The 25,860-nt window shown below is 41.4% G+C and overlaps 1 protein-coding gene across 1 annotated transcript in view; it reads left to right on the top strand.

Annotated features, from left to right (window-relative positions):
• DOCK4 (dedicator of cytokinesis 4) overlaps positions 1 to 25,860 on the top strand; it is a 208,119-nt gene that overhangs the window by 98,210 nt on the left and 84,049 nt on the right. Inside the window, exons 14-22 of the mRNA XM_015412932.1 lie at positions 7,119 to 7,243; positions 9,624 to 9,786; positions 12,282 to 12,388; positions 16,192 to 16,348; positions 21,649 to 21,746; positions 21,855 to 21,938; positions 22,023 to 22,123; positions 23,050 to 23,131; positions 24,689 to 24,859. Coding sequence (XP_015268418.1) covers positions 7,119 to 7,243; positions 9,624 to 9,786; positions 12,282 to 12,388; positions 16,192 to 16,348; positions 21,649 to 21,746; positions 21,855 to 21,938; positions 22,023 to 22,123; positions 23,050 to 23,131; positions 24,689 to 24,859 — 1,088 coding nt within the window. The remainder of the gene's footprint in view (positions 1 to 7,118; positions 7,244 to 9,623; positions 9,787 to 12,281; positions 12,389 to 16,191; positions 16,349 to 21,648; positions 21,747 to 21,854; positions 21,939 to 22,022; positions 22,124 to 23,049; positions 23,132 to 24,688; positions 24,860 to 25,860) is intronic.

The following is a 25,860-nucleotide window of genomic DNA, read 5'->3' as shown; positions in this document are numbered from 1 at the left end:
GGACAGGCAACGATTCCCAGATGTTGCCATGGGATCGCGCCCGTTTGCTCCGCCCCTGAACCGTCCCTCTCCCGGCCCAAATCCACTTGTGTGACCGGGGCCCTAGTAGGTGTCCACTTGGTATCAATTATTGGAATGCAAGATTTCAAGAGAACATTCACCTATTTTTAATTTATTATGAAGAATGCTACATGTAATTAACTCCACCTTTAACATTATGGAGATTTGGACTTTATATACTGCATATCCCTTGGCATCTAATTCGGAGAACACTAAAAAAAAAACCCCACTTTGGGCAAGATTTAAGCCAGTGTGGTGTAGTAGAGACTGGAAAATACTATTTTCCAGTTTGTTTTCCTTCTTAGAATCTGGATATGTAGGGTGATTGGGCCCACTAGTACAAAATGGGCTGGTAAATGAGATTCTAGAAATTGTTGGTGGAGTTTTTTATTTATTTATTTGATTTATATACCACCTTCCCTGCGGGCTCAGGGCAGTTTACTCTGGCAACCCAGGGCTCCCTCATAAAAATGGAGCACCATGGGGATTTTACATAATTTGATGTCTTGGATGGGATGGAATCCATCTATGAAATAGTGGTTTTTCACCACGTGCAGAATAATGAATGAATACCTCTTCAAATCATTAAGATTAGTTATTTCAGTTTTGAGATCCATCTAAGTTCCAGAGTTATGACTCTGTATTTCACAAAGAAAAAATCATGAATTGGAACATGAAGGAGTCTTGGGGGTTTTTGGTCCATTCTGTCATTTATAGAAATTTAATTAACGGTTTCAGTTTTGCAGTGTACTTCTTTAGGCATTAGCTGCAAACTGTGGCTTCTTCTCTTCCTAAACAGAATTAAACTAGAGTTCAGAATCCTAGTCTGTATGGAAGAGAGCAAATTATCATTATGATTTCATTGCAACAACAAAAGTCTTTAATTTCAATTGTTGTATGCAATGGCAGGTAGGTGGAAGTGTGCAAGTCCAATGATCTTCTGCACTATGTTTCTACCAGGTCCAGTTTCTAACTACGCAGTTCCCAGAAGAGAAGAACATTATATGGGGTGAAGTAAACTTTTATAACCTATACCATGATCAGAATGCCCATGAGTTTATATTATTTGATAGGATATAGTTTTTCAGTCAGGCGCCTAAAAATCCAAATGTTGCTTCTAAATGTCATAATTGCCGTAGATAACATAATTAAACAAGATTGACTTGGCGATAAGAGATCCATAGTGGGAAGAAGTTGTTGCTGAGACTAGACTACTAATCTGCTCTCTTTTTCCTGATAAGATATACCCCATGAAATTCAGCCAGCAGAGCTATCATTACCTCACGTCTGAAGAGTCAAGCAGTAGCCTTGACTGGGGTTTTAAGGAGTTTATCTGGGAACTAGTTGCAGGATGCAAAGTGATCCAGGAATGAGAACTAAGTTGGAATGACTTAGAGTTATTATCTGAAAGACTGCAACATATGGATATCATAAAACAGAAGGCAAAACAATTTACTCCTTAAATTATGGTAACCCAAAGGTAGCTTCTTGTCTATTCACTAGAAAACATATTTGGGATTGCGGAGCCAGGTCCGGGGTGTAGCTAGAAAATTTTGGTTGGTAGTGTGTGTGGAAATTGGGGGGGGGGGCACCCTGGCCACACCTGATGCTCCTCTTGCAGCAGCAGAAGAAGAAGCTCCAGCTCCACTGCACCCTCTAGTCCTCCTCCTCTAGTCTTTTCGATTGGAGACTCAATTCTGGGCTGCTTTTCTGTGTAAGTCAGGGGGTGTGTCTCTGACTCTATTTTGCATTTTGCAATTTTATTTCACCCCCTGACTGTGTCATTTTGGAACACACACACATCTTACTTTTTAAACTCCTAGCCAATCTATACACACACCTTATGTGCAGCTATGGCAACCTGAAATTGGCCACACACTCCTGCTGCTCATGATTGGCCGAATGGGGTATAATTGTTTGATCCCTATGGGAGTGAGTCTCTCTCCTTGTTCTCGGGTCTCTTGTTCTCTTAGCTCTGAGGCTCTTGCTGCCTGTTTTATTGCACCTGAAATGCTGTCTCTTGGGAAACAAAGACCTGCTTGGTGACTTGGAGCACATGGGTGTGCAAAGATGGGATTTCCCTTCAAAATCCCTTGGACTATTCTGGACTGTTGGATGTTCCTGAATTGGTAACTATGTATCTTTAATGTGTAGTTAAGGCAAAGAGCCATGGGTTTTTCTTGTTTTCAGTAATCTCTGATAGTCTGTTGCTAAGCTCTGTACTGAATAAAGATCCTTCTTATTGCTAATTTGTCTCTTATGTTGTAACTTGAATTCCAAGTCTAAATCTTGTAGCTAACCCTGACCACTTAAGCTACCTTGGTAAGAGTAAAAGTGTGCATCTCTGGATTGAGTTGCTAATGTGTTCTGTCCCAGATGCCAACTAAGGGCTGAATCTCTCCCTTAGGAAAAGCAGGGACTATTGAAAAGAGATTCTGGTGGCAAATTGTTCTGAAAACCAGAGAGGGTATAGACCATCTCGTGGTTTGTTGTTTAATGTACTGAAAAGTACAGGATTCCCTCTCATCCCTGGACTGGCCTGGGGGTGTTAATCCTGTACAGTTGCATCGGTAACACTGTCTAACCATCTCATCCTTACCTTCAATCTTTCCCAGCATCAGGGTCTTCTCCAGTGAGTGCTCCTTTCTCATTTGGTAGCCAAAGTATTTAAGCTTCAGCTTCAGTATCTGGCCTTCCAGGGAACAGTCAGTCCTCTAGGATTGACTGATTTGATCTCCTTGCAGTCCAAGGGACTCTCAAGAGTCTTCTCCAGCACCATAATTCAGAAATATCTATTCTTTGGCTCTTGGCCTTCCTTATGGTCTACCTCTCACACCCATATATTACTACTGGGAATACCATTGCTTTGACCATGCGGTCTTTTGTTGGCAGGGTGATGTCTCTACTTTTTATCATGCTGTCTAGGTTCACTTTCCTTCCAAGGAGCAGGCATCTTTTAATTTCATGGCTGCAGTCACCATCTGCAATGATCTTGGATCCCAGGAACGTGAAGTCTGTCACTGCTTCCATGACTTCCCCTTCTATTTGCCAAGGAGTATTGGGGCTGGATGCCAAGATCTTAGTTTTTTTAATGTTGCTTTTCAAGCCAACTTTTGCACTCCTCTTTCACCCTCATTAAGAAGCTCTTTAGGTCCTCTTCACTTTCTGCCATTAAAGTGGTATCGTCTTCATATCTGAGGCTGTTGATGTTTTTCCCGGCAATCTTAATTTCGGCTTGTGATTTATCCAGGCCGGCATTTTGCATGATGTACTCTGCATATAAATTAAATAAGCAAGGTGACAATATACATCCTTGTCATACTCCTTTTCCTATTCTAAACTAATCAGTTGTTCCATGTCCAGTTCTAACTGTCGCTTCTCGACCCTTATACAGATTTCTCAGGAGACATGTGAGGTGGTCTGGTACTTCCATCTCTTTAAGGACTTGCCATAGTTTGTTGTGATCCACACAATCAAAGACTTTAGCATAGTCAATGAAGCAGAAGTAGATGTTTTTCTGGTACTCCCTTGCTTTCTCCATAATCCAGCGAATGTTGGCAATTTGATTTCTAGTTCCTCTACCTCTTCGAAACCCAGCTTGTACTTCTGGCAGTTCTCTATCCGTGTACTGCTGAAGCCTAGCTTGTAGGATCTTGAGCATGACCTTGCTAGAGTGTGAAATGAGTGCAATTGTGCGATAGCTTGAATATTCCTTGGCATTGCCCTTCTTTGGGATTGCAATGTAAACTGATCTTTTCCAATCCTGTGGCCACTGTTGCGTTTTCCAAATTTGCTGGCATATTGAATGCAGCACTTTAACAGCATAATCTTTTAGGACTTTGAATAGCTCAGCTGGGATACCGTCATCTCCTCTAGCTTTGTTGTTAGTAATGCTTTCTAAGGCCCATTTGACTTTGCACTCCAGGATGTCTGGCTCGAAGTCAGCGATCATACCATTGTGGTTGTCGAGGACATTTAGATCCTGTATGATACCACAGAGCAATTTCTTAATGATCAGCCTGCAAGGATCAGGAGCAGAAGGTGTTGCCCTTTTCTATCCCTCAGTGGTGATAGTTACAAGGATCTGGAAAACCCCATGCTTTGCTATAAAAGGAAATTGCTGCCAAATGTAGGCCCATAGTCCTGGGTGAAAGTTTGTGCTCCTTAAGGTGTGCTAAGTAACAAAGGACATAGAAGTGGTGACAGACTATGAATTCCAGAAGAAGACAAAGGAACAAAATAGTACAATCTATGGGGAAAGAAAATCGCAGCAAAAGTGTTTAAACAACCATGTCAGCAAGATCCAAAGAAAACTGATATGTATGAGACACTAATCAGGATGTAAGGTGAATATCTAAAGTGACTCTTGAGATTGAAATTTAAGTCTGAATTTGGTTGTTGTTACATGTCAGTGATTATTTGCCCAGAAAAAAGTACTTTCTCCATTTAGTCTCAACTTGCTACATATGCAGCTTTGTCACAGGATCTCAAAGGGCAATAAATCTAATGCTCTTTACTTCTAGTGTGCTTGGGTTCCATGAAAAACTTCAGGGTCCTTTCTAAGAAGCTTCAAAATTGGAGTGCATTTTATCTGTTAAAGCTGTTAATTCAGTTGACAGTTATTTTAATAATAGAACCACAGTGAGGGGTAGATTTATACAAGTTTCAAAGGAAAAGTGAATCAGGTGCAAACAAGTGTCAAAATCGATTGTGTTTTCAAGTTTTACCAAAATAAATGAAACTGCTCAGGAGACCTGCATATTGAATGGAGAAAGTCTTGTTGGTGAAAATCTATGCAACATGATAAACCATTCTTGATCTCTCTGTGATGAAATATGTACTGTGTTCTCTTTTAAAAACCCTTCCTGAAAGTCTGCTTTAGTCATTTAATTTAGCAGAATAGTTAATTATATAATATTGCATCTGAAGAATCCTTTTTTCAGGGTTTATTGACTTATTTATTTATTTATACCTTCAACTTCTACCCCGCTCGAACCCCCCCTCCCTTGGGTCTCTGAGCGGCTTACATCGTTTGTATTATCCCTATCTATGGGCACATATATATATCGTATTAGGGCGGGACTACCTAGCGGCACCCGGTGGGATTCAGTTGATGTGTCTTCGGCTCGGCTCTCGGCTCGGCTTCTTCCCTCCGACTTAAAACAAAAAAGCAAAGCAGCTGCTAACGTAAACCAGGTGAAAAGAAACAGTTGAATAGTAGCCAAAAGGTGTCCAATTATCTAAGTTTTCCATCTCTCCTTGAAAGACAGGGCCTGTGTGACCAATTTCCTATACAGATAGCATTTCCATATAGGAAAAAGTGCTTGCAGACCTTTTTATGTGATAAATAAACCCATGTGTATGTCACTGCATGCACAAATGCTGGAAGCCACAATTTCCCTGAGGAATATAATTTATGTAAGAAATTTCTTGAGTTGGATTCTGTGAATTCATTCTGCTGCTGATGGTTTTATTCTTCATGTGTAGGGAGCTTTCTGTTAATGCAAGAAGCTTAGTTGTGGATCCATTCCCTCATTTTTGAAATTACTAGTTTAATTTAACTGGGTATAAATTAGAAGAGTTGGATTTATACCCTGCCCTTCACTCAGAGTGGCTTACAATCTGCTTCCCTTCCTCTCCCCACAACAGACACCCTGTGAGGTAGGTGGGGCTGAGAAAGCTCTGAGAGAACTGTGACTGGCTGAAGGTCCCCCAGCTGGCTACATGTGGAGGAATGGGGAGTCAAACCTGGTTCTTCAGATTAGAGTCTGCCGCTCTTAACCACTACACCAAACTGGCTCTCTTACCATGATTTGGGGCATTTCAAGAAAGAAAAGCAGTTACTCAGCAACTAATTAAATTGTGGAATTTGCTGCCAGTGTATAGCCATGACTGTGGAAGGATTTAAAAGAAGATTATACAGATTCATGGAAGAGAGGTCCATTAATGGCTACTAGCTATGGTTTATTATACAGAAGAAAGTGTCAGAGAAAGGCCTTGGCCATTATGCCCTATTTGTTAGTTCTCCAGGGCAACTGATTAGCTGCCGTGTGAAACAGAATTCTTGACTAGATGGACCATTAAGAAGGATTATAGTCATAATATAGATTGAATCATTAGAGCATGTTAAGTGTTTTATGATGGAGACGAAAAAAGAGTTCATATTTTAATAACTTCTTGCATCTATACATATATGGAAGCCTAGATCACCAAGTTGGAGTTTTTCCAAGCTGCTGTTTACTCCAGTAATATAAAACATTGACTAGTATGAAAACAGCAAAATGTGAGCTTCAATATTGTAGAAGAAGAAGAGAAGAAAAGAGATTGGATTTATACCCCACCCTTCACTCGGAGTCTCAGAGCGGCTTACAAACTCCTTTCCCTTCCCCTCCCCACAACAGACACCCTGTGAGGTAGGTGGGGCTGAGAGAGCTCTGACAAAAACTGCTCTTTCAAGGACAGCTCTTGTCAGAACTATGGCTTGCCCAAGGTCATCCAGCAGCTGCAAGTGGAGTAGTGGAGAATCAAACCCGATTCTCCCAGATTAGAGTCCACACACTTAACCACTACACCATAATAATTCTCTGAAAAGAAAGTCTGACTCCTTTGCTTTGTTATTGTATAGGTTTGTAATCATAATTTTAATTCAGTTGACACTGTAGTAAAAGAAAATTGTCAATCTTTGAATATTTAGAGGCATAAACATAGAAATATGTATTTGTGCCCTTATAATTCTTTGGGCTTAGATCCATGTAATAGGTTAAACTTAACTGTACACAAGCAATGAATTCTGTGGGGGTAAGGGAAACCACCAGAACCTAGAGGAGATATTTGTAATGGGAGTTCCTAAAGAATAGTTACTGGTAATCCCATTGTCACAAGTGAATTTTGTCAGTCAAATTACCCCTACATAATTTCATTCTGAAAATAGTGAAAGCTGGTTAGGTTGCATCTGGATGGTCTGCTCACCAAAATATTGTTTTGTTAAAAAGAAAAAAGGATCATAGCTATGCTATTTCAAATGGGGTCAGTTTTCAGTTGTCTTTTCTCTTCTGTAGGTGAAATGAGGAATGATTTATATATCACAATAGAAAGAGGAGAGTTTGAGAAAGGAGGGAAAAGTGTGGCAAGAAACGTGGAAGTAACAATGTTCATTGTGGATAACACTGGTCAAATTTTAAAGGTAAGTCTCGTGCAACCTTTGCTCTGACCTTTCCCATGGTATATTTTGTTATATATGGTAACCTCCCATGGATTGGGACTACTCAGAAGTTATATCCCAATCACTACATGTGCTCCAGTTACATGGAGACAATTCCGTACATTAGTTATTTGTGTGGTATAATAACAAAACAAACAAAAATGTTGAGGGAGATGTTGGAAAGCAGGAGAGATGTTGGAAACTCTATGACTGGATCTCCACTTTCTTGTACTGCATGTTTTACTGCTAAACTGCCATATGCACACCATTTGGCTCGGGAGTAGGAGTGTGCAAAAAATATGGGACTTTTTTGGGTTCCAGTGTATTGGACCAAAAAAATATTGGTGTTTCCTGATATTCCTATCCAGTATGGTATTCAGATCTGGGATTTTTCATGTTTCCCGATTTTTTCCAGATCTATTATACCTTATGGGGATCCTTATATACCTATGGGTATAATGGGGATTGACCAGGGGTGTTTTTTTAGATCGAGGAACCAAATTTGCAGCATTACTGCCGGTGCCTCTTCTTAAAAGAACCCTCAAGTTTAAAAAATATTTCACCAGGGGGTCCAGTTCTATGGACCCCCAAACAATGGAAACATCCTCCATTGTTTCCAGTGCAGGGCGGAAGGCATTTAAAGGGATAGTGGTCCCTTTAAACACCCTCTGCAAGCTGGGAGTTAACTCCGAAGGTGTTTAAAAGGACCGAGAGTCCTTTAAATGCATTTTTACTGCGACTGTCTGTCATTCCTGGATAATCCTGAATATTTTCAGGATTATCTGGTAATGGCTATATCGGGCAACCAAAAATAAACTCTTATCCATATTCAGCTGGGAAAATACCCCAAAAATACCAATAGAGTTGGAGGTTTTTTGTATTTTGGGGGCTTGGATACAGCCAAATGCACGTCCCTACTCAGGAGCTAACTATGAACAAAAGGGACCTAATTTCCCTTGTACCATTTCCTAACTTCAACACACACACACCCCAAATATCTGCTGTGTTTGTCATTGGTTTATTCCTACCAGGACCTGCAACAGTGGAGTGACTGCATGCTCCATCTAGCTCCCTAGCAAGCCAAGTTTTAACTTGATTATAAGTACACTGGTGGTAGGACATGCTGCTTCCCATCTTAAGTGGTTTATTGAAGTATGGCAGCCAGGCTTTGCATCTTTGCAGAATGATCGAGTGTGACTGAATTTTGTGTTTTCTGTTTCTTATCCGATACAGAAACTTTAAATCAGGTTCAAGATGTGCAGAACCTAAATTTACAGTTCAGTTCTATGTAAAGCTTCTCTAGTCTAAACTTATTGATTTCAGAGGCTTAGACTAGAGTATCTCTGCGTAGGTTGCATTTTTAAATCCTTGATGTCTTCTTTCATATGGATGTAGGAGAGCCTAAGTCAATAAGGCTGCAAAAGAATTTCATCCTATAATAAGGCAGAACAATAGGGTTGCCAACCCCCCTGGTTTGCCAGGGGTCCCCCATTTTGGGGGGGGTTCTACCCACCCGCCAGCCATCTGGCCGGCGGGGGAAGCCCAACACCCACACCCACCCCTCTTTCTCCCTTTAAGTGTGTGGAACCTGTGTTTCCTCCCAGGCCTGCATCCCAAGCGCGAACTCCGCAAGCTTGCAGGGAAAAGCCAGCTTCGTTCTTAAAAGGGAAACGCAGCTGCTCTTAAAGGGGAAACGCCGGCTGCCGGCTACTTTAAGTGCAGGGAACTGCCGTTTCTGGAGATCCGGCGCACAGGCGGGTGGGGGGGGGGGCAGACGGCCCCAACTTGACGTCATCATGTTGGGGATGCCCCACCCCCTCCAGGAACGCCCCCAAAGTCCCCCGCTGGGGGTGGAAGATGGACTTGGCAACCCTACAGAACAAGGATAGACTACTGGGCTGCTGGTCCTTGTTTGACCTAGGCCCAGGGATAGGAAAGCTTCTGGAAAAGCAAACGTGGTCAGTTTTCAAGGATTCAAATAGTCCTGAACCTGGAACATAAGGAAAGTCAACTCAGAATTAAGCTCAAGATCCACTGTCCAGGTCTGGTCAAAGGACTACAGAGAGACCAACTGCAATAGAAGTATCTGAAGTACAAGAACTCAGAGTAGGTCTGACTTCTAAAAATTATTCCATTTCATGATTGCTCATGAGTCTGAGCAACTAGCTGATCAGTTCCTACTGTTCCTTGTGCTGCCGTGGCCAGCTTCTAACAACACAATGAGTGTAAGGGTGTCATGGAAGAGTTGACATATCCCATAGCTTCTGTTGTCACAGTTTGGGAGCTGTGGTTCCAGAATAATATGTGATAACCTATTTGTTTGGGTTTTTTAAAAAAAAAACTCCAATATTTTTTTTTAAAGGATTTCATCTCCTTTGGCTCTGGAGAACCACTAGCTACTGAATTCCACTCCTTTGTGTTGTACCACAATAACAGTCCCCGGTGGGCTGAGCTGCTGAAACTTCCTATTCCTGTGGATAAATTCAGGGGAGCACACCTTCGTTTTGAATTCCGGCACTGTTCCAGTAAGACCTATTTTAATCAATTGTAATGTTTTGTTGGTTGTGTTGAGCAATTTCATGGAGGCTTTTTCAAATGTCTTTCATGCATACTGGGTTATAAATGGGTTTCTAGTACAGTGATACTCCATGAGTCATGGAGAGCCACATTGCTTCCACATCTGGCAAGAGGCCTACACTTCAGGGAATCTCACAGTTCTTCTGGCAGCTGTTTCAAGGTGGGAACCATCTGTGACCCATAAGCCCCACATTCCCATTTTCCTGAAATATGGGACAGGTACCATATTGGGTAACAGTGCTCAGAAGAGCCACAGGTAGTGTCTCAAAGAGACACACATGACTTCTGAGCCACTGAGTATCACTATTCTAATTCTTATAATCTATTGGGGTGTGTAGATCTCATTCCTACAACATAATGCAAGCACTAGCTATCCACTGGCAATACCAGATTTGCCATAGCACCATCCTGTGAAAGAACAGAAATGACTGTACATCCATAGCTGTACATTCAGTGTATGCCTTTAATGCTGAATGATGGCAATAATTGTGTGTTGTTATTTTTAATGACACTATTGTGGTTTTTTCAATAGTTATCCTTTTGATATTTAATTTTTGATATCTTCGTGATGTTTGAAAGCAAGTGACTACTCTGCCACTAAGAAAGAATAAAACTGAAAACACAGGGTTGGATCCAGACAAAATTGTCTGTCAGCAAAACAGAACTTTTTCTTGCATCCCCCTCACAGTGCAGTCTACTGATTACAAAATGATGCTGTTGGATAACAGGGGACCCTGAAGAATGATATGAGGGGGGTGTCAGTAGAAGTTACTACTTTTGTCTGGATCCAACCCATTGTATGGAAAACCAAAACCAAAATGGTGGCATTCTAAGGTAGCATGTGTTGGGAAAGACCCTTTTCTGCCAGAGGCCCTGGAGATCCATTGCTTCAGAGTAGGAAATACTGGACTAGATGGACTAATGCTCTGATGGTATGAGGTAGCTTCCTATGTTCAACATATTTTATTCCACGTGTTATGAGTTAGGTGCAAAAAAGAAAGCATAGCAGAGGAGTAGCTGGAAATGTGTGAGAGTTCTACCTTTCACTTCCCTTTCCCTTCACTATGTGCACTCTGTGCATTCTTTTTAGATTTAAGTATTAAGGTAGGATCTGTCTCTTTATTGATGTATGTCACTTTGAAAGAGAATTGTTGAGAAACTGGGGTATAAATTTGCAAGAGATACATTTATTTTTTCTTCAAAATAGAGGTACATGTTTTTGAAGAGATGTCATGGATTTACTATAACAATAGTGAATGCTATGTGTGGTGTCCCCTCTGGTGAAACTTCCTTATGCTGCAATATGCAGAAAAGTGATACACTGCCAAAGGTTAGAGTGATCATCAGGACAAGAAACTTGTATCATCAGTGTGTTTGAATAAATTTTATGATCTGAATTTGTTTTAGTCTCTGATTTGTTAGGATATAGGTACCATGGGCCATTGTATCCTTAAATATGAAATATTCATGGAAAGCATTTATCTTATGAGCTTAGCACCCAGGTCTTAAGCAGACATTAGATTATGTGGAAGAAAAAAATATTTTCTTCCATGGCAAATATTTTCAGAATCATGATGCAAGTTTTTCTAAATTGAGTCATTCTATAATCTAGATGTGTTTCATTAAGTATGTAAATACAAACATGCATGACCTAAATGGCTGTTAACTTAGGGACAGTACATAAGCGACAGCCATCACAGGGAAGTGGCTAAAAATGGCTTCCTCCTTGATTAGTGAGGCCTGCCCTGACCATAAGTAGGAATGCCAACCCAATGCTGGCAACTGGCAGGAGACTGAGGGTTGGAGGCCTAAATAAATGGTGCTTCTACAATGTTACTTCCAGATGTGTAACCAGAAGTGATGGTACTGTGCCATGTGATGCTGTAGGATTTCCCCAAAACTCTATAGTAAAAACCATAGATAACAGGGAAATTCATAGAGTGTGATGTGACATGGTAATATCACTTCCAGGATTGCCTGATGCCACACACCCCCTCTCCCCCTGCAACTTCATTGAATACCAGGAGGGGATGGGGAGTGCTACCAGGCATCTGGCAATCCTAGCCATAAGAGAGACAACTTTGTTGCCTAGATCTATTAACATAATGGCCAGTTCTGCTCAATGTCCCTGGCAGTCCCTGGCAAGTGTCATTGAAATCTCTGGAACTCAAGTCAGTCATGACAAATTCATGGTCCTTTGCTTTTCATGGTCCTCTATAGTAGCTAACTTTTGCTGGATTGTAATCCATAAATAGTTCTTTGTATGCTATGGCTAAGATTAGGGATCCCTTACCACAAGAAAGCCACACTTGGCTTCTGAGACATGTGATGTGGCTTTCAGATGCAAATTGGTGATGTGTACCTGTCACTTTCATTGAACATATGCATTGCAATTTCCACAGCCTGAACTGTGGTCTATTTTTAATTTATATATATGTTTCAGCAAAAGAAAAGGGGGAGAAGAAGTTGTTTGGTTTTTCTTTCGCCCCTTTGATGCAGGAAAATGGAAGGACGCTGCCAGATGGCACTCATGAGCTCATTGTGCACAAGGTAATTTCAAGTGTGTGTGTGTGTGTGTGTGTGTGAGAGAGAGAGAGAGAGAGAGAGAGAGAGAGAGAGAGAGAGAGAAAATGAGAGAGAGAGTTTAGCTAGAAACATACTTGAATTGCCCAGGACTGCCCTTAGATTTAGGCAGATTGAAATGGCTGCCAAAAGATTGCTAGGTTTGTCACAGTATAAAATTCCTTTTTGTTATAACTGACCAAAACAGGGGAGAAAAGCACAACCTTACACAAGAAAGGTAACCAAAATGTTGAGACAAAGAAAAAGAAATTAAAATATAGCTATGCACGTAGTGCTAATGTGCAAAATATCATATGTAATTTAATTATACATTCAAAAGTGTGTCTGATGGACTTGGGTGCTTTTTGGATTGAGGAGTGCAAGCAGGCTGATGCAATTTCCCTCTGCCAGGTGCTGCTGATTACCTCTGTGTCATCATTTTTTCCCTCTCTTCTGTTGCATCACATTTTCCCCATCCCCACCTTTTCCAAAAAATGGAGGAGTGGAACTACCATAGTACAGATTTTTTTCTAATTGTACCTGAGCATTCCATGGGAGCTTTGAGCATTGCAGATTGGGCCTTAGTAGGTTAATAACTGGAGAGCCAGTTTGATGTAGTGGTTAAGTGCACGGACTGGACTCTAATCTGGGAGAACCGGGTTTGATTCCCCACTCCTCCACTTGCACCTGGCTGGATGACCTTGGGCAAGCCATAGTTCTGATAAGAGCTGTTCTTGAAAAAGAGCAGTGTCTGTCAGAGCTCTCTCAGCCCCACCTACCTCACAGGGTGTCTGTTGTGGGGAGGGGAAGGGAAAGGAGTTTGTAAGCCGCTCTGAGACTCCCTTGGGTAGTGAAGGGCGGGATATAAATCCAATTTCCTCTTCTTCTCTTCTAATATTGCATCATTTAGGGTCCTCCCCCCCAGTTAGCTACATTCCCTTTTTCTAAAATTTAGGAGACTTTTTAATTTGCAGCTGTTTAGTCTTATGCTTTATGTGTATTTTAGATCCATGGGCATATGAAATATTGTACATCTTGATGATTTGCCCATGTTGCATCTCAAGAATATTTATCACCACTTACTCCACGAGTGAAGATTTCAGTGTGAGTAAGGTAGTTATCCCAGTTCCATATATTTAATTTTTTAAAATTTATCCAGTTATTTTATCCATTTTGTGTGTGATGAGTTTTGTGTATATTTTTGTTACAATTATGAAGTGCTCAGTCTGAATTTTACTACTGAGGAAGGCTTCTAGCCACAATGCATTTGGCATTGGTTCTTGTATATGGATATAATTTGTATCTTTTAACCTGTCTTTATATGATTCAACATTTGTCTTGATATTAGGATTAGGTACTTATCTACAAAACCATAGGATTGTGTTTTTAAATGATATTTTAGCATTTTTGAATGTATAATTAAATTATATATGATATTTTGCACATTAGCACCACATGTGTAGCTATATTTTAGTTTCTTCTGCCTTTTCAACATAACCTTTAAGATTTATGGTGTTGGTTTACAGCTACAGTTAAATCTTGTATATGTTTTAGTGCAATGCTTTTTTTGAGTAATCATCCCATTGGATGGCTGCTATGTTTTCTTAATAGGCTGCATCTAAGTAATGCGCTAGAATGGTGCTAAATCCACATTTCTAAGAAGTCTGTTCATCTCTCTCATATTGACTCACTTTATCACACACAAAGCTACAATGAATTGGATCCATCCAGCTTTTTTACTTAATCTCATCCAATACCCCTTCTTACTACATCCCTGTTCCCCATAGGGTTGCCAAATGAAAAAATCCTACCGGCGAGGGAGCATCCTGCTGCTCCGGGAGCCGGTCGGAAACGTGCACATGCGCTTTATGCGCGCGCGCCGCCGGAGCATCACCGGAAGTGACGTCACACGCTGGGCGGGGCCACGCCATTTGAAGGGAAAACTCTTTGTTTTCCCCTCAAATGGCGTGGCCCCGCCCCCAGCGTGCGATGTCACTTCCGGTGACGTGCACGCTGGGGCAGGGTTCCCCCCGGGCCCTGATTCCCTGGCGTCGGGGAACGGAGCCTCCGGGGCGGGGGATTTCCGCCCTACCGGGGGAGTTGACAGCCCTAGTTCCCCATGACTTTTGTCCCATGGTTCCCATGATTGGTTGAATGCAGTTCAATGTTTTCTCCATTTGGCTCCTGTCTGTGTCCAGAATATGCCTCATGCCAACCTATGTGTTCCTTTCCCAAAGGCTGACACGCATAGATCCACATATGCCTGCACACAGATAAATTTCTTTTGTTGTTGAGTGTGTACCAGGGGCTATACTCCACTGGGCAGAAGCCAGCTTTGTGGAAACCCAGATAATTAGTCTAAACTGACTGATGGCAGAAAATTATTAACAAATAATAGCTTAGGTCTCCCTCAGTCTCTGCCCATCAACGATAATCTTCACCTTCCAACCAATGCTGCCTCTAAGCTGTGGAGTCCTGTGAGCAAAAATTCTGCTTTGTGAACTACTGGCATTAAAGTTGTGAGTGCACGATTTGGCTACTGCATAAATTAGTTTGCTCTGGAGCTATCCTTCCTGAGTGAAGACAAAAATATGTGAGCTGGAGACTAAAAAACTGTGAGCTAGCTCACACTAACTCAGCTTAGAGGGACCACTGCTTCCAACTAATTCAGTACTGCTCAGGTGCTATGGTAGGTGGCAGGATTTTGGCCTGCCCTTCTCCTCAGTACCTTACAGTAGGTCTGCAGTGTTCCCTGTCCACCTGTGTCTCTGCTGGGTTCTCTGAGACTCTCCTGTCAGATGCTGTGAGTTGCTGTCACCTTTGAGAAGTAGGGTTGCCAGCTCTGGGTTGGAAAATACCTGGAGATTTTGGGGGTGGGACCTGTAGAGGGCAGGGTTTGGGGAGGGGAGTCACCTCAGCAGGGTATAATGCCATAATGTACACCCTCCAAAGCAAGCCATTTTCTCCAGGGTACCTGATCTCTGTTGTCTGGAGATCAATTGTAACAGGAGGAGATCTTCAGGTGTTACCTGGAGGTTGGAAATCCTGTTGAGAAGACTGATCTTGCTTGCATACTGTGCTCAGTCACAACACCCACTTGTGGAATCTCTCTTCTGAGCATTCTCCTTTACCAAATTGCTGCTACTGCCTAGCAACTACCAATGTATTTTCACCATGTGGCTCCTCTTCATGTACTAAATATAACTCATATCAACCTGGCACGCTTAGTAGATGTGACAGTAAATCTGTGTGAGAGACCAAAAAGGGAGAAAAATCAAAATATTCTCAAAATAAATTATGGCTCAGTATATCTTACATACTTTCTATATGGGCCGCATACATAGAGATAGAAAGTAAAATGTGACATGAAAATCTAGAGGAGCTGTACAAATCTTTTTGTTGTATTAGTATAGATTAGTAAAGTTCTCAGAACACTTGTTTGAACTCTTCCTTTTTTCCCAAATAGACTGGTGGCTTGGATTTAGCAGGTATCAGTTACATTCTAGTGTCTGATCTTATTGCTTTATGCCTTCCATAAACTGAATATAGCATCTTAAAGTTAGGCTGTTTGTTCTGAGTAATCCTTCAAACTGAAGGATTTACTGAAAACTTTTAAAAGGCATTTGAAAACACAGTTTAGGGCTTCCACAGCTGTGGAAAAACTTTCTGTAGGAATGTACTATAGCTTATTGTATACTTTAAAATGAAGAACACACTAGATGGGACAGTTTGATGTTGTGTTTTATTTCAGTCGTTATGTCCTGAGTTGCAAATGTAATTTGTTCTCTCAGTGTGAAGAAAATGTAAGTCTTCAGGATACCAGTCGCTACCTCAAATTTCCTTTTTCGAAGGGACACCTCCTTGGGAACAACCATCCTGCAGTAAAAACAACTAAGGAGTCCTTCTGGATTACATCTTTCCTGTGTTCAACTAAGCTCACACAAAATGGTAGTGTGCTTCTCATTAATCTACTGTATCATTAGTGTAAGGTTGGGTATATTAATATAAATTTAAGACTTTTCTTGTAAGGGTTTCTGAGAAATTATCAAATAAAATGGACACAACTAATACCAAATAAATATATCTTTAAACTAGTAAAGGATTTCTGAGAACTGCAAAGCTTTCAAAGCTGAACTAAAACTGTCATTGGTCTCATACATTCTTAGGGTTGCCAAATGACCCCGGGGGGCGGGGAATCCCCCGCTTCGGAGCCCCGAGTTCCGCTCTGGCGGAATCGGGGCCCGGGGGAACCCCGCCCCCAAAGCTGCGTCACCAGAGGTGACGCAGCCACGTTGCTGACGTTTGGGGCGTGGCTGAGCTCGGTGGGGGGGAAAACCATATGTTTCCCCCCCGATGAGCTCGGCCATGCCCCCAACGTCAGCAACGTCTGACGTCACTTCCGGTGACGTCGCGGCGGCGTGCACGCGCGCACAGTCGGCTCCCGGACAGGACGGAGCCTCCCCCGCCGGTAAGCTTTCTGGATTTGGCAACCCTATACATTCTTAAAGAATAATATTACAATATTACTATACGGTAAGCAACTACTCCTGGAATTGGTCTGTCTGCATTTTTGGTTTTTGGTTTTCATTTTTAACTATGTGATTTTTAAAAAAGTCCTCTTAATTTGTTTGTTTTACAACTATTTTTAGGGAAGTTTTTTTAAGGGAAACAATCTCACTAAAAGAATTAGTTCTAAATATTGGGACTATTAAGAGGGCCACACTTTTAATAGATAGGGGTAGGGTTACCAACCTCAAGGTGGGATGTGGAGTTCTCCAGAATTATAACTGATCTCCATAATACAGAGATCAATTTTCCTAAATTAAATGACAATTTTAGAGGATGAATTGTATGGCAGGGGGTGTTGAACTCATTTGTTTTAAGGGCCGGATCTGACATAAATGGGACTTTGTGGGGCCAGGCCATGCGTGTCATAAAATGTAATGCCAGGTAGCAGAGCTATAAACTGTATTAAAGATACAAACACAACTAAAGATATTATTTTTTTACTTAAAATACAAATATACTTAAAACTCTTGCAATATTTTGTTTATTTAAATATCTTTAATATCCAACACCTTCCAAACCTCCCCCCCCCTTAAAAGATGCCTGCCAAAAAAGGAAAGGTGGGGGAATAGTGGGATTTGTCAATGCAATTATAAAAATAAAACATCAAGAAAAAGCACAAGGATCACAGCAGAAACTAAACTATATACTAAAAATATAAAATGCTCTGAGCCTAGGAACATAAAATGGTTGGGCATTGCAAGCTTCTCCCTTCTCCCCCAGGTCTACTCAAAGTAGCAGTGACTCTCTGGTGTAATGTCCCCCTTTGGCTGTGGGTTCCCAGGTTAGAGTTATCACTCAAGACACCTGTTCTCAGGTCCATTCAGCAGAGACAAGCTGGCTCAAAACATCAACCCTGTATTTGCAAGGAGACAACTCGGTCAAGCAGCTTCAGCTATACAAACACTGGAAAGTGAAACTACTTGAGCTCCACTCCTTTAAAATACATGGCACCACAGCACAGACAAACTTGCAAAGAAAATGCAGAATGGATTTCCCCATTAAGGTCTCTGGGACAGGAATGACAGCCACCAGAGTGAAATGACAGTCCCTGGGAGTAGCAGAAGCATTGTGGGATTGGAATAAGGGCTCCAAGAGTGGAATTCCATTCCCAGAATGCCACTGCTACTCCCAGGGGCTGTCATTCCACTCTGCGCCCTGTCATTCCAGTTTCAGAGCACTGTTTCCAGTGTAGTCTGTCTGGGTGCAACCTTAATGGAAAAATCCATTCTCCATTTTCTGTGTAACTTTCCAAGCCCAGAAGAGCTGCCTGCTGAAGCCGGCAAAGACAAGATGGAGGGAGCTGGGAACTTTGGCAGCCTCAAGCTTCAAAGGGTGAGGACAGGAGGGGGGAGGAAAAGAGCTGCAACCTGATTAAAGCCATGGGCGGGCCACTTCTGACCCACAGGCCTTAGGTTTGACACCTCTCTTCTATGGTATACAGTAGAGTCTAGGGAAAAAGGAAGTTGTAGAGCAGGGTTCTCCAATCTGCTTGAACCTGTGGGCACTTTTCTGACACAGGGTGGTGGGCTCAACTACAAAATGGCTGCCATAGAAGGTGGAGGCAACCAAAAATGTCAGGAAACGAGTTTATGCATAACTCTTAATAGTATCTCTTCAACATTTCATTCAGAAGCACTGCTTAACATGGTGCCTTTTAAAATGAAGATGTTTAAAATAATTTTCTTGCTTATACACAGCTTATATTCAGTCAAGCAGTGAAGATCCTTGTGCTCTGATGGTGACTGCTGCAGAAGGAAGTGTTGTTTTTAAAAAATCTGCACAGACTTCTGGTGGTCAATCAGATGCTCTGCTGGGCAAAAACTCCCCTTCCATCCCCACATTTTCTAACAAAAAAATTGGTGGATGCTATGAAAGGTGCACCGCATCCCCCCTTCCATACATTTATTACTTTTATTATTTGCTATCCCTTCAACCACAGGTTGGTAGGATTTGGAAAAAAAGAAAAACAGATCAATGGATAATAGAGTATTCCAACTATTTAAAAACATGTTCAAGAAATTTAGCAGCAGCTTCCAGCCAGTCACTAGAAAACAACACAATGTCAGAATCAACAAAAACTCCCAGTATATTGCGCCTGGTTTCAGCAAACAAGGAACTATGTAACAACACACGTGAAACAGTTTGTGTTACCTCAGAAGCACAAGAACATTTTCTTTCTGTGCAGGGTATAGCTTTAAGTCTTCAAAAATATAGGGCTGCTGGAATTGCATCTTGCTAATGAAATTAAACATCTAAATTCAGGGTTTTGCATAGTGATCAAATAGTTGACAGCCATAGAACAAGTAGTGGGAATATACCCATAATCCAGAGGAGAACACTTCCTATACAAATTGGTAAGCAGCCCAAACCAGTCTTGGCATAAAATAGGTTTCCATATTGTGTTCAGGAAGCAATCAGAGTAATAATTAAATTGTCATCCATCGAAATTTCCAGCTCACACAGTTTACCAAGAAAAGCATTAAGGCTTGATGATAAGAATGAGTCTGGCTTCATAAGACGTAGTAATTGACTAGGAGGTTCTGGCAATAATATTTTTAACCGTATCTTGATAGCATATTTCCATGTAATTGATTGTAGGCAACACAATCCCATTTCTAATCTAATGATCGAACTGGAGACGCAATTGGAAATTCCCAGTATAGTTCAGGGGAAAAATTCTTTGCAATTTCTCATGATCTTTAATAATCACATGCCGCCATAACTGAGCCCCATACAAGGTTGCAGGTAAACTTTGTATGGTAAACCATGGGCACCATGTTGGTAACATCTGTCCTTGAGTGATAGCCAGCATGGTGTATTGGTTAAATGTTGGACTAGGATCTTGGAAATTCAGGTTCAAATTCCCAGTCATACCATGGAACCTGGCTGGGTGACCTTGGGCCAGTAACACATTGTCAGCATAACCTACGTAACAGGGTTGTTGTGAGTATATATTAGAGGAGAGGAGAATGGTGAAAGCTGCTTTGGGTCCCCATTGGGATGGAAGGCAGGATATAAATAAAGTAAATAAATTAATAAACTTCCACACTGAGCTCTCTCCCCTAACCAAACTTCATTGTCCTCAGGTACCACTCCCAAATGTTCAAGAATGTCCCAAGCAATTCCTATGTGTAACATTATCACATAGTTTAAACAAAAACATTTTTTAGAAATGACACAGCCAGCTAAGTCCCTAAAAATAACTCATTTCAATGGAGGAAGATTTAGGTTGACAGCAAGTGACTGAGCCAAAGGCACCCAGAGAGCTTTAGAGCCAAATGGAGATTTGAACGCAGGACTTCCCCTCTAATAAGTACACTGTATTAGCTCTTAGTGCTCTGCAATAATACAAAGATTTAAAATTGTAAGAAAAACTGTAAATAAGTCTCTTTGCATCCAGGAAATGTTATAGTAGGTCAACCTAATAGGGGTGTGCGCTTGGTATAAACTGAGCCAAAAAAATACCTGATCAATGGAGGGGGGGGGAACATTTAAAAGGAACATGGTCCCTTTAAAGGCCTTCTCCAAGCCATGAGTGAACTCCAGAGCAGCGAAACAATGTTTGAGTTCAGTGACGCCTTTAAGACCAACACAGTTTTATTTGAGGTATGAGCTTTTGTGCGCACTTATGCTTCGGAGAGGCACCAGAAGCTTCGGAGTTTTGAAAAGTTGGGGGGGGGGGGTTTGAGAGGCACCAGCAGCTATACTGCATAATGGAGAATTGGGGCTTTGGGTGTGTGTGTTTTTTGAGGTAGAGGCACCAGCAGCTATGCTGTATATTTGGTGCCTCTACCTCAAAAAACACCCCCCCAGAGCCCCAATTCTCCATTAGAGCCTATGGGGACCATTGACTATAATGGTCCCCACAAGATGTAATGGAGCAAAAAGGGGGGGAGGCAATCCCCAATATTTCCCAAATCCCAGTACCATATCAATTAAGTACCATACTATTGAAGTTTCTGGAGCTTAACAGCAGTTAAATGCTAAAATACCACTGAATTCAATGGCATTTTGGTGTGCCAAATGATGGACCCCTAGCACTTACCGACTATCAGGCAGGTTTTCCCACCAAAAATTTGTCCCCAGCTGTGACTGAACAGCCCCAAGTAGCTTGGATTTACTTATGGTTTTAAAAGTCTTGTCTGTCCCACTGCGTCATGAAGATCTAATTTGTCTTTTAGCCCAGCCCAGGAACTTGATGAGATAAGCAGGAACCCTCTTGTTTTTTTCTTTTAAATGGCACTTGAGATGGTGTAACATTCAAACAGAAATAACAATTTTATTTAACAGTCAAGAATTGAATAGGTGTAGTCAGGGATCGGAAATGCTGAGGTAAAAATTGTTGTTGAGAGCCAATTTGGTGTAGTGGTTAAGAGTAGCGAACTCTAATCTGGAGAACCGGGTTTGATTCCCCACTCCTCCACATACAGACAGCTGGGTGACCTTGGGTCAGTCACAGTTCTTTCAGAGCTCTCTCAGCCCCACCTACCTCACAGGGTATCTGTTGTGAGGAGAGAAAGGAGATTGTAAACCGCTCTGAGTCTCCTGAGTGGAGACCGGGGTATAAATCCAATTCCTCCTTCTCTTCCTCCTCCTCCTTCTCTTCTTGAATATCTCAGATTTGTTAGGGCCTCTACCTAATAGCCACTTTTGCCATCTTTTTTTTTTTTTCTTGGTAGGGGACATGCTTGACCTTCTCAAATGGAGAACCCATCCAGAAAAAATAGCCGGTTGCCTCTCAAAACTGAAAGAAATAGATGGCTCGGAAATAGTAAAGGTACAGACCCCTTTTCATTGTTTACTCTTTCTCTCATTTTTGCTTTGGGAAATAATTTCTGCACCATATTCATGTAAATATTTTTTGCATTCCTTTACCCTTACCTAGTTTCTCCAAGATACCCTAGACACTTTATTTGGGATTTTGGATGAGAATTCTCAAAAGTATGGATCTCAAGTATTTGATTGTTTGGTAAGGTATATTTCGTAATCCTTATTTCAGGTTTGCTGCCCATCTTAAGGAGATGTTAAGAAACATTTATGTTGTTTTTCTTAGATTCACATAATAAATTTGCTGCAGGACAGCAAGTTTCATCATTTTAAGCCAGTTATGGACACCTACATTGAGAGTCATTTTGCTGGAGCTCTTGCATACAGGTAGAGTATACTGCAAAATGTTTTTACTTTCAACAATGATTGGTCATTTGATTGTAAAGGTAGATTGAATGTATTGATTAGTATCAAAATGATGGAAATTGATCCATTAAATTTATTTGCATTTAGTTGTGAAAAACAGCCCTGGACTCCATTAATTGCATGCATTGCATGCTATTTGCATGGTCTTCTGATATCGTCCTTTTACCACAGTGATCCGTGATTCATAAAATGAAAGGCAACAATGTAATCCTATGCAGAGTTACTCCAGTATGAGCACATTGATCTCAGTGGGTTTATATTGGAGTAGCTCTCCATAATATAGCAGCGCTGAGTAAGCTCTCACACAGAAATCTCTCTGACATTGTCTTTTTATTACCTGTACACTGTCAGTGGCCACAATCCTAAATATCCTTTGAGGCATGCATTGTTGCTTTGGCCGAGGCAGAATGGGTTTTTAAATTTTTGTACTACTGTTATGTCAACAACCATTGTAGAAACTCTCCAAGTTTCTAAAGTGTAAGTGGTGGAGAGGATTCCTGTTAAGGGGGAAAAGTAGGTAAATCTTCATGTGCAAACTAACTTGCGCCAATATTTTGCTCCATTTCCATTACAATACATCTGCTGGGAATAATGCAAATGTTCAAAACTTACTGGACATATTGACTTATCAACCCGACACTCATCCACAGAAATGAAACTGTTTTAATTATTCTTCCTTTCCCCCTAACTTCAGTTTTCTTTTTGGAATTGGGTATTTGTGGTGGTGGTGAGAGCCTACAATTAATCTTAGGCCTGTAACTGTGTACAGTAGTTTGGTGTATTGCTTAGAGAGTCAGACCAGGATCGGGGAGACCAGATTCAAATCCCCACTCTGCTGTGGAAACTCATGGGGACTGCCTGGAACTAAACTGTGTTTTATACACTAGAGACCTCATCAAAGTTTTCAAGTGGCATGTTGATCGAATAACAGAAGTGGAGAGGCAAACACACAACCAGGACGTATTAAAGGTAACCGAATTCAGCACATCTATTACCATTTTTTATAAAACCTATCTGGAAAACGGGGGGGGGAGGGGAATGACATGGAGGAAGCAAACTTCATCCTTTGATATACCCATGTTCAGTTAAAAAACTCGGCCTCTGCAGACATTACATTCCCGTTCCGTTCACACAAATTTGAACCTGCCAGCGGAGCACATCTTCAGTGCTGTGTAAAGTGGGCCATCTGTGGATTCTCCAAGCTGGATTTTTCCATTCTTCCTGTCACACAAATGAGAAGTCTGATCGTACAGGATTCCCTTCATTCACATTGTATGGCTTCAGTCCATGAAAAGCACAGTCTTCTTGTACAACATCTTAGTGTAAAGGTCTTATATACATAGTATTCTTTCCCCATGATTAGGGTCCTGATTGTATGGAGAGTTCCTGTATGCATTTATATATGCATAAGACCTTTACAGACCTTCAGGTAAATGCACATATGTTGGGAGTGGAGTTTTCTAACACAGTGCTGGCCCCCCACTTTCATATGTTCAGTCTCCTGGGATGTGTTGCATGAAGAGTGACTATTGTCACTTCATATATTTCTGTTAAAAAAACACTTATATGTTAAGATAGTCCACAGTACTGTGAGGTACAAGGGCATTTTCCTCCCCCCCTCCTAGCCCCTATGGACCCTCTGAAATAGTTGGTGGACTGCGACAGATAGTGTCTGCCCCCCACTTCTCTGGAGTGTTGTGTGGAAATGTCTCAACTCACTCAAAGAGAGCATTTGTGTTCAAGCCAATCAGTTCAGTTTATATACAGAATGGATTAATCACATTTGGGAAGCTAACCTATAGAAAATAATAGACTAAAGTAAATAAATCACAATGTCCAAGTGGTATTTTTAACTGTTTTAATAGCAATTATTGTGTGAGCATTTTTAACTCTCCCAAGTAAATTTTTATGCAGATCAGTTTATAAGCATTTGCTTAATTCCATGTAAGCTTTCTCTTGTTGACTAAACTACCCAGAATTGCCATTGCTTTCATCCCATAAGTATATATTATGATAGTGTAATAGGAACATGAAACATGGGGGGGGGGGAGAAGAAGGTATATTGGAGGAAAATATTATTTTTCTTGAGCCCAGTTCTAAAATTCAGACCCTGTCCCACTTCCAATGACACAGTAATACAGTGTTGCCCAAACCCCACCAATGAACACCCAGCCCTTTTATACCCATTTTCCCCCAATCCTCTTCCCTGCAAGAAGAGGGTGTTTCACTGAAAGCCTCCCTCTCTCCCTGCTGTGTTGAACATTCCCACTGAGGTGACCTACATGTCAGTAGCACTGGAAAATGTAGTTTTCCTAGGTAAATAAGAATTCTGGTGCCATGGGAGCAATTACCGGTCCCTGAAGACATGATGCTTGGGATGCTACAACAGGGCGCCTGGGAGCCTTTCCATCTCAGTGTACAGTCTGAGATGCATTTCAGATAGCATTACAAGATAGGTAATTACAAACTTCAGTAATATTGCTCACGATGATCTAATCTTGTATATTTGTGTTTTGACATTTGTAGGCACAAGAATATATATTTAAATATATAGTTCAGTCTCGAAAGTTGTTCTCTCTTGCTACTGGAGGACAAAACGAGGAAGAATTCTGCTGTTGTATTCAGGAGCTTCTGATGTCTGTGCGATTCTTCCTTTCGCAAGAAACCAAAGGGGCTACTGCTTTATCTCAGGCCCAAGTAAGTTGCTGCCTTGAGCTGTTACTTGCATGCTTCTGTATATGTGTTCCGTCATGTAGAAGGACATAACCTAATCTTTAACCAGTAAATCAATGCCTATAGCTTGTTTTCAGCTGTAATAATTGATAATATGCTTAACTATTTTCCATTAAGTTATTAATTGCAGGAGTTTAGTCAGAATATTGTCAAACTCCTTTGCTTCAAGGTTTTTTCCATATTTTATTGCTGCTATTATTATTATTATTATTATTACCACCACCACCACCACCAGCATTACTACTACTACTAAGTAGTTCTGCAAATGCTAGGGAAGAAGGGAAGAATTATTCCACATTAATCCCTTAGAAGTTACAAAACCATCCTTTGTTGGTCCTTGCCATTTTTCATTACCCTAGATCTGAAAAAAGGGGGAAAGCTAGAGTCCATCTACTTCCTCCTCCCACTGCGTCTCCAAGAAAATCTATCCATCCTTTCCTCTGTCCCCTGCTGTGCACTCCAATCTCCATACAAAGATGATCTGCAAAATGAAGGTTCAAGAAAGGTGCCTGCTAGGGGTGTGCAAGGAATTTTGGGGGGGTATTTTACCCATTTGGGTATATGAGACCCCAAAAATATCGGTAAATAACAAATTTCCCCAGTCCAATACCAGTAAAGTATTTGGATTGGGGAAATATTTGGTATTGCCAAATATGTTTGGGTCTGTTAGAGCCATGGGGAGGGAAGAGAGAAATATTAAAATGCCTTCCTTCCCTCCCCAAGCTGCCGCATTTTCACTGGTCAGTTTCTCTCCCCACCAGTCAGCTGTTACCTTTAGGCCATTTAAACCTAACAGCTGACAGGCAGATGGGAGTAAAACTGACCAGTGGAAGCCTCATCTCTCTGCCTTCCCTTCCCCAGCTGCCCCGCCATGGCAGGGCAGCTGGAGAAGGGAAGGCAGAGAGCCAAGGCATGTTTAAATGCCTTTCTTTCCCTCCCCCAGCCAGCTGCCAGTCTAGCCAAAT

The sequence above is a fragment of the Gekko japonicus genome, unplaced genomic scaffold, assembly GCF_001447785.1.
Source record: "Gekko japonicus isolate JY-2015 unplaced genomic scaffold, Gekko_japonicus_V1.1 scaffold1668, whole genome shotgun sequence".
In the NCBI taxonomy this organism is placed as follows: Eukaryota; Metazoa; Chordata; class Lepidosauria; order Squamata; family Gekkonidae; genus Gekko; species Gekko japonicus.
The sequence above is the reverse complement of the archived record's forward strand: the minus strand, read 5'-3'. Positions and strand labels throughout refer to the sequence as shown.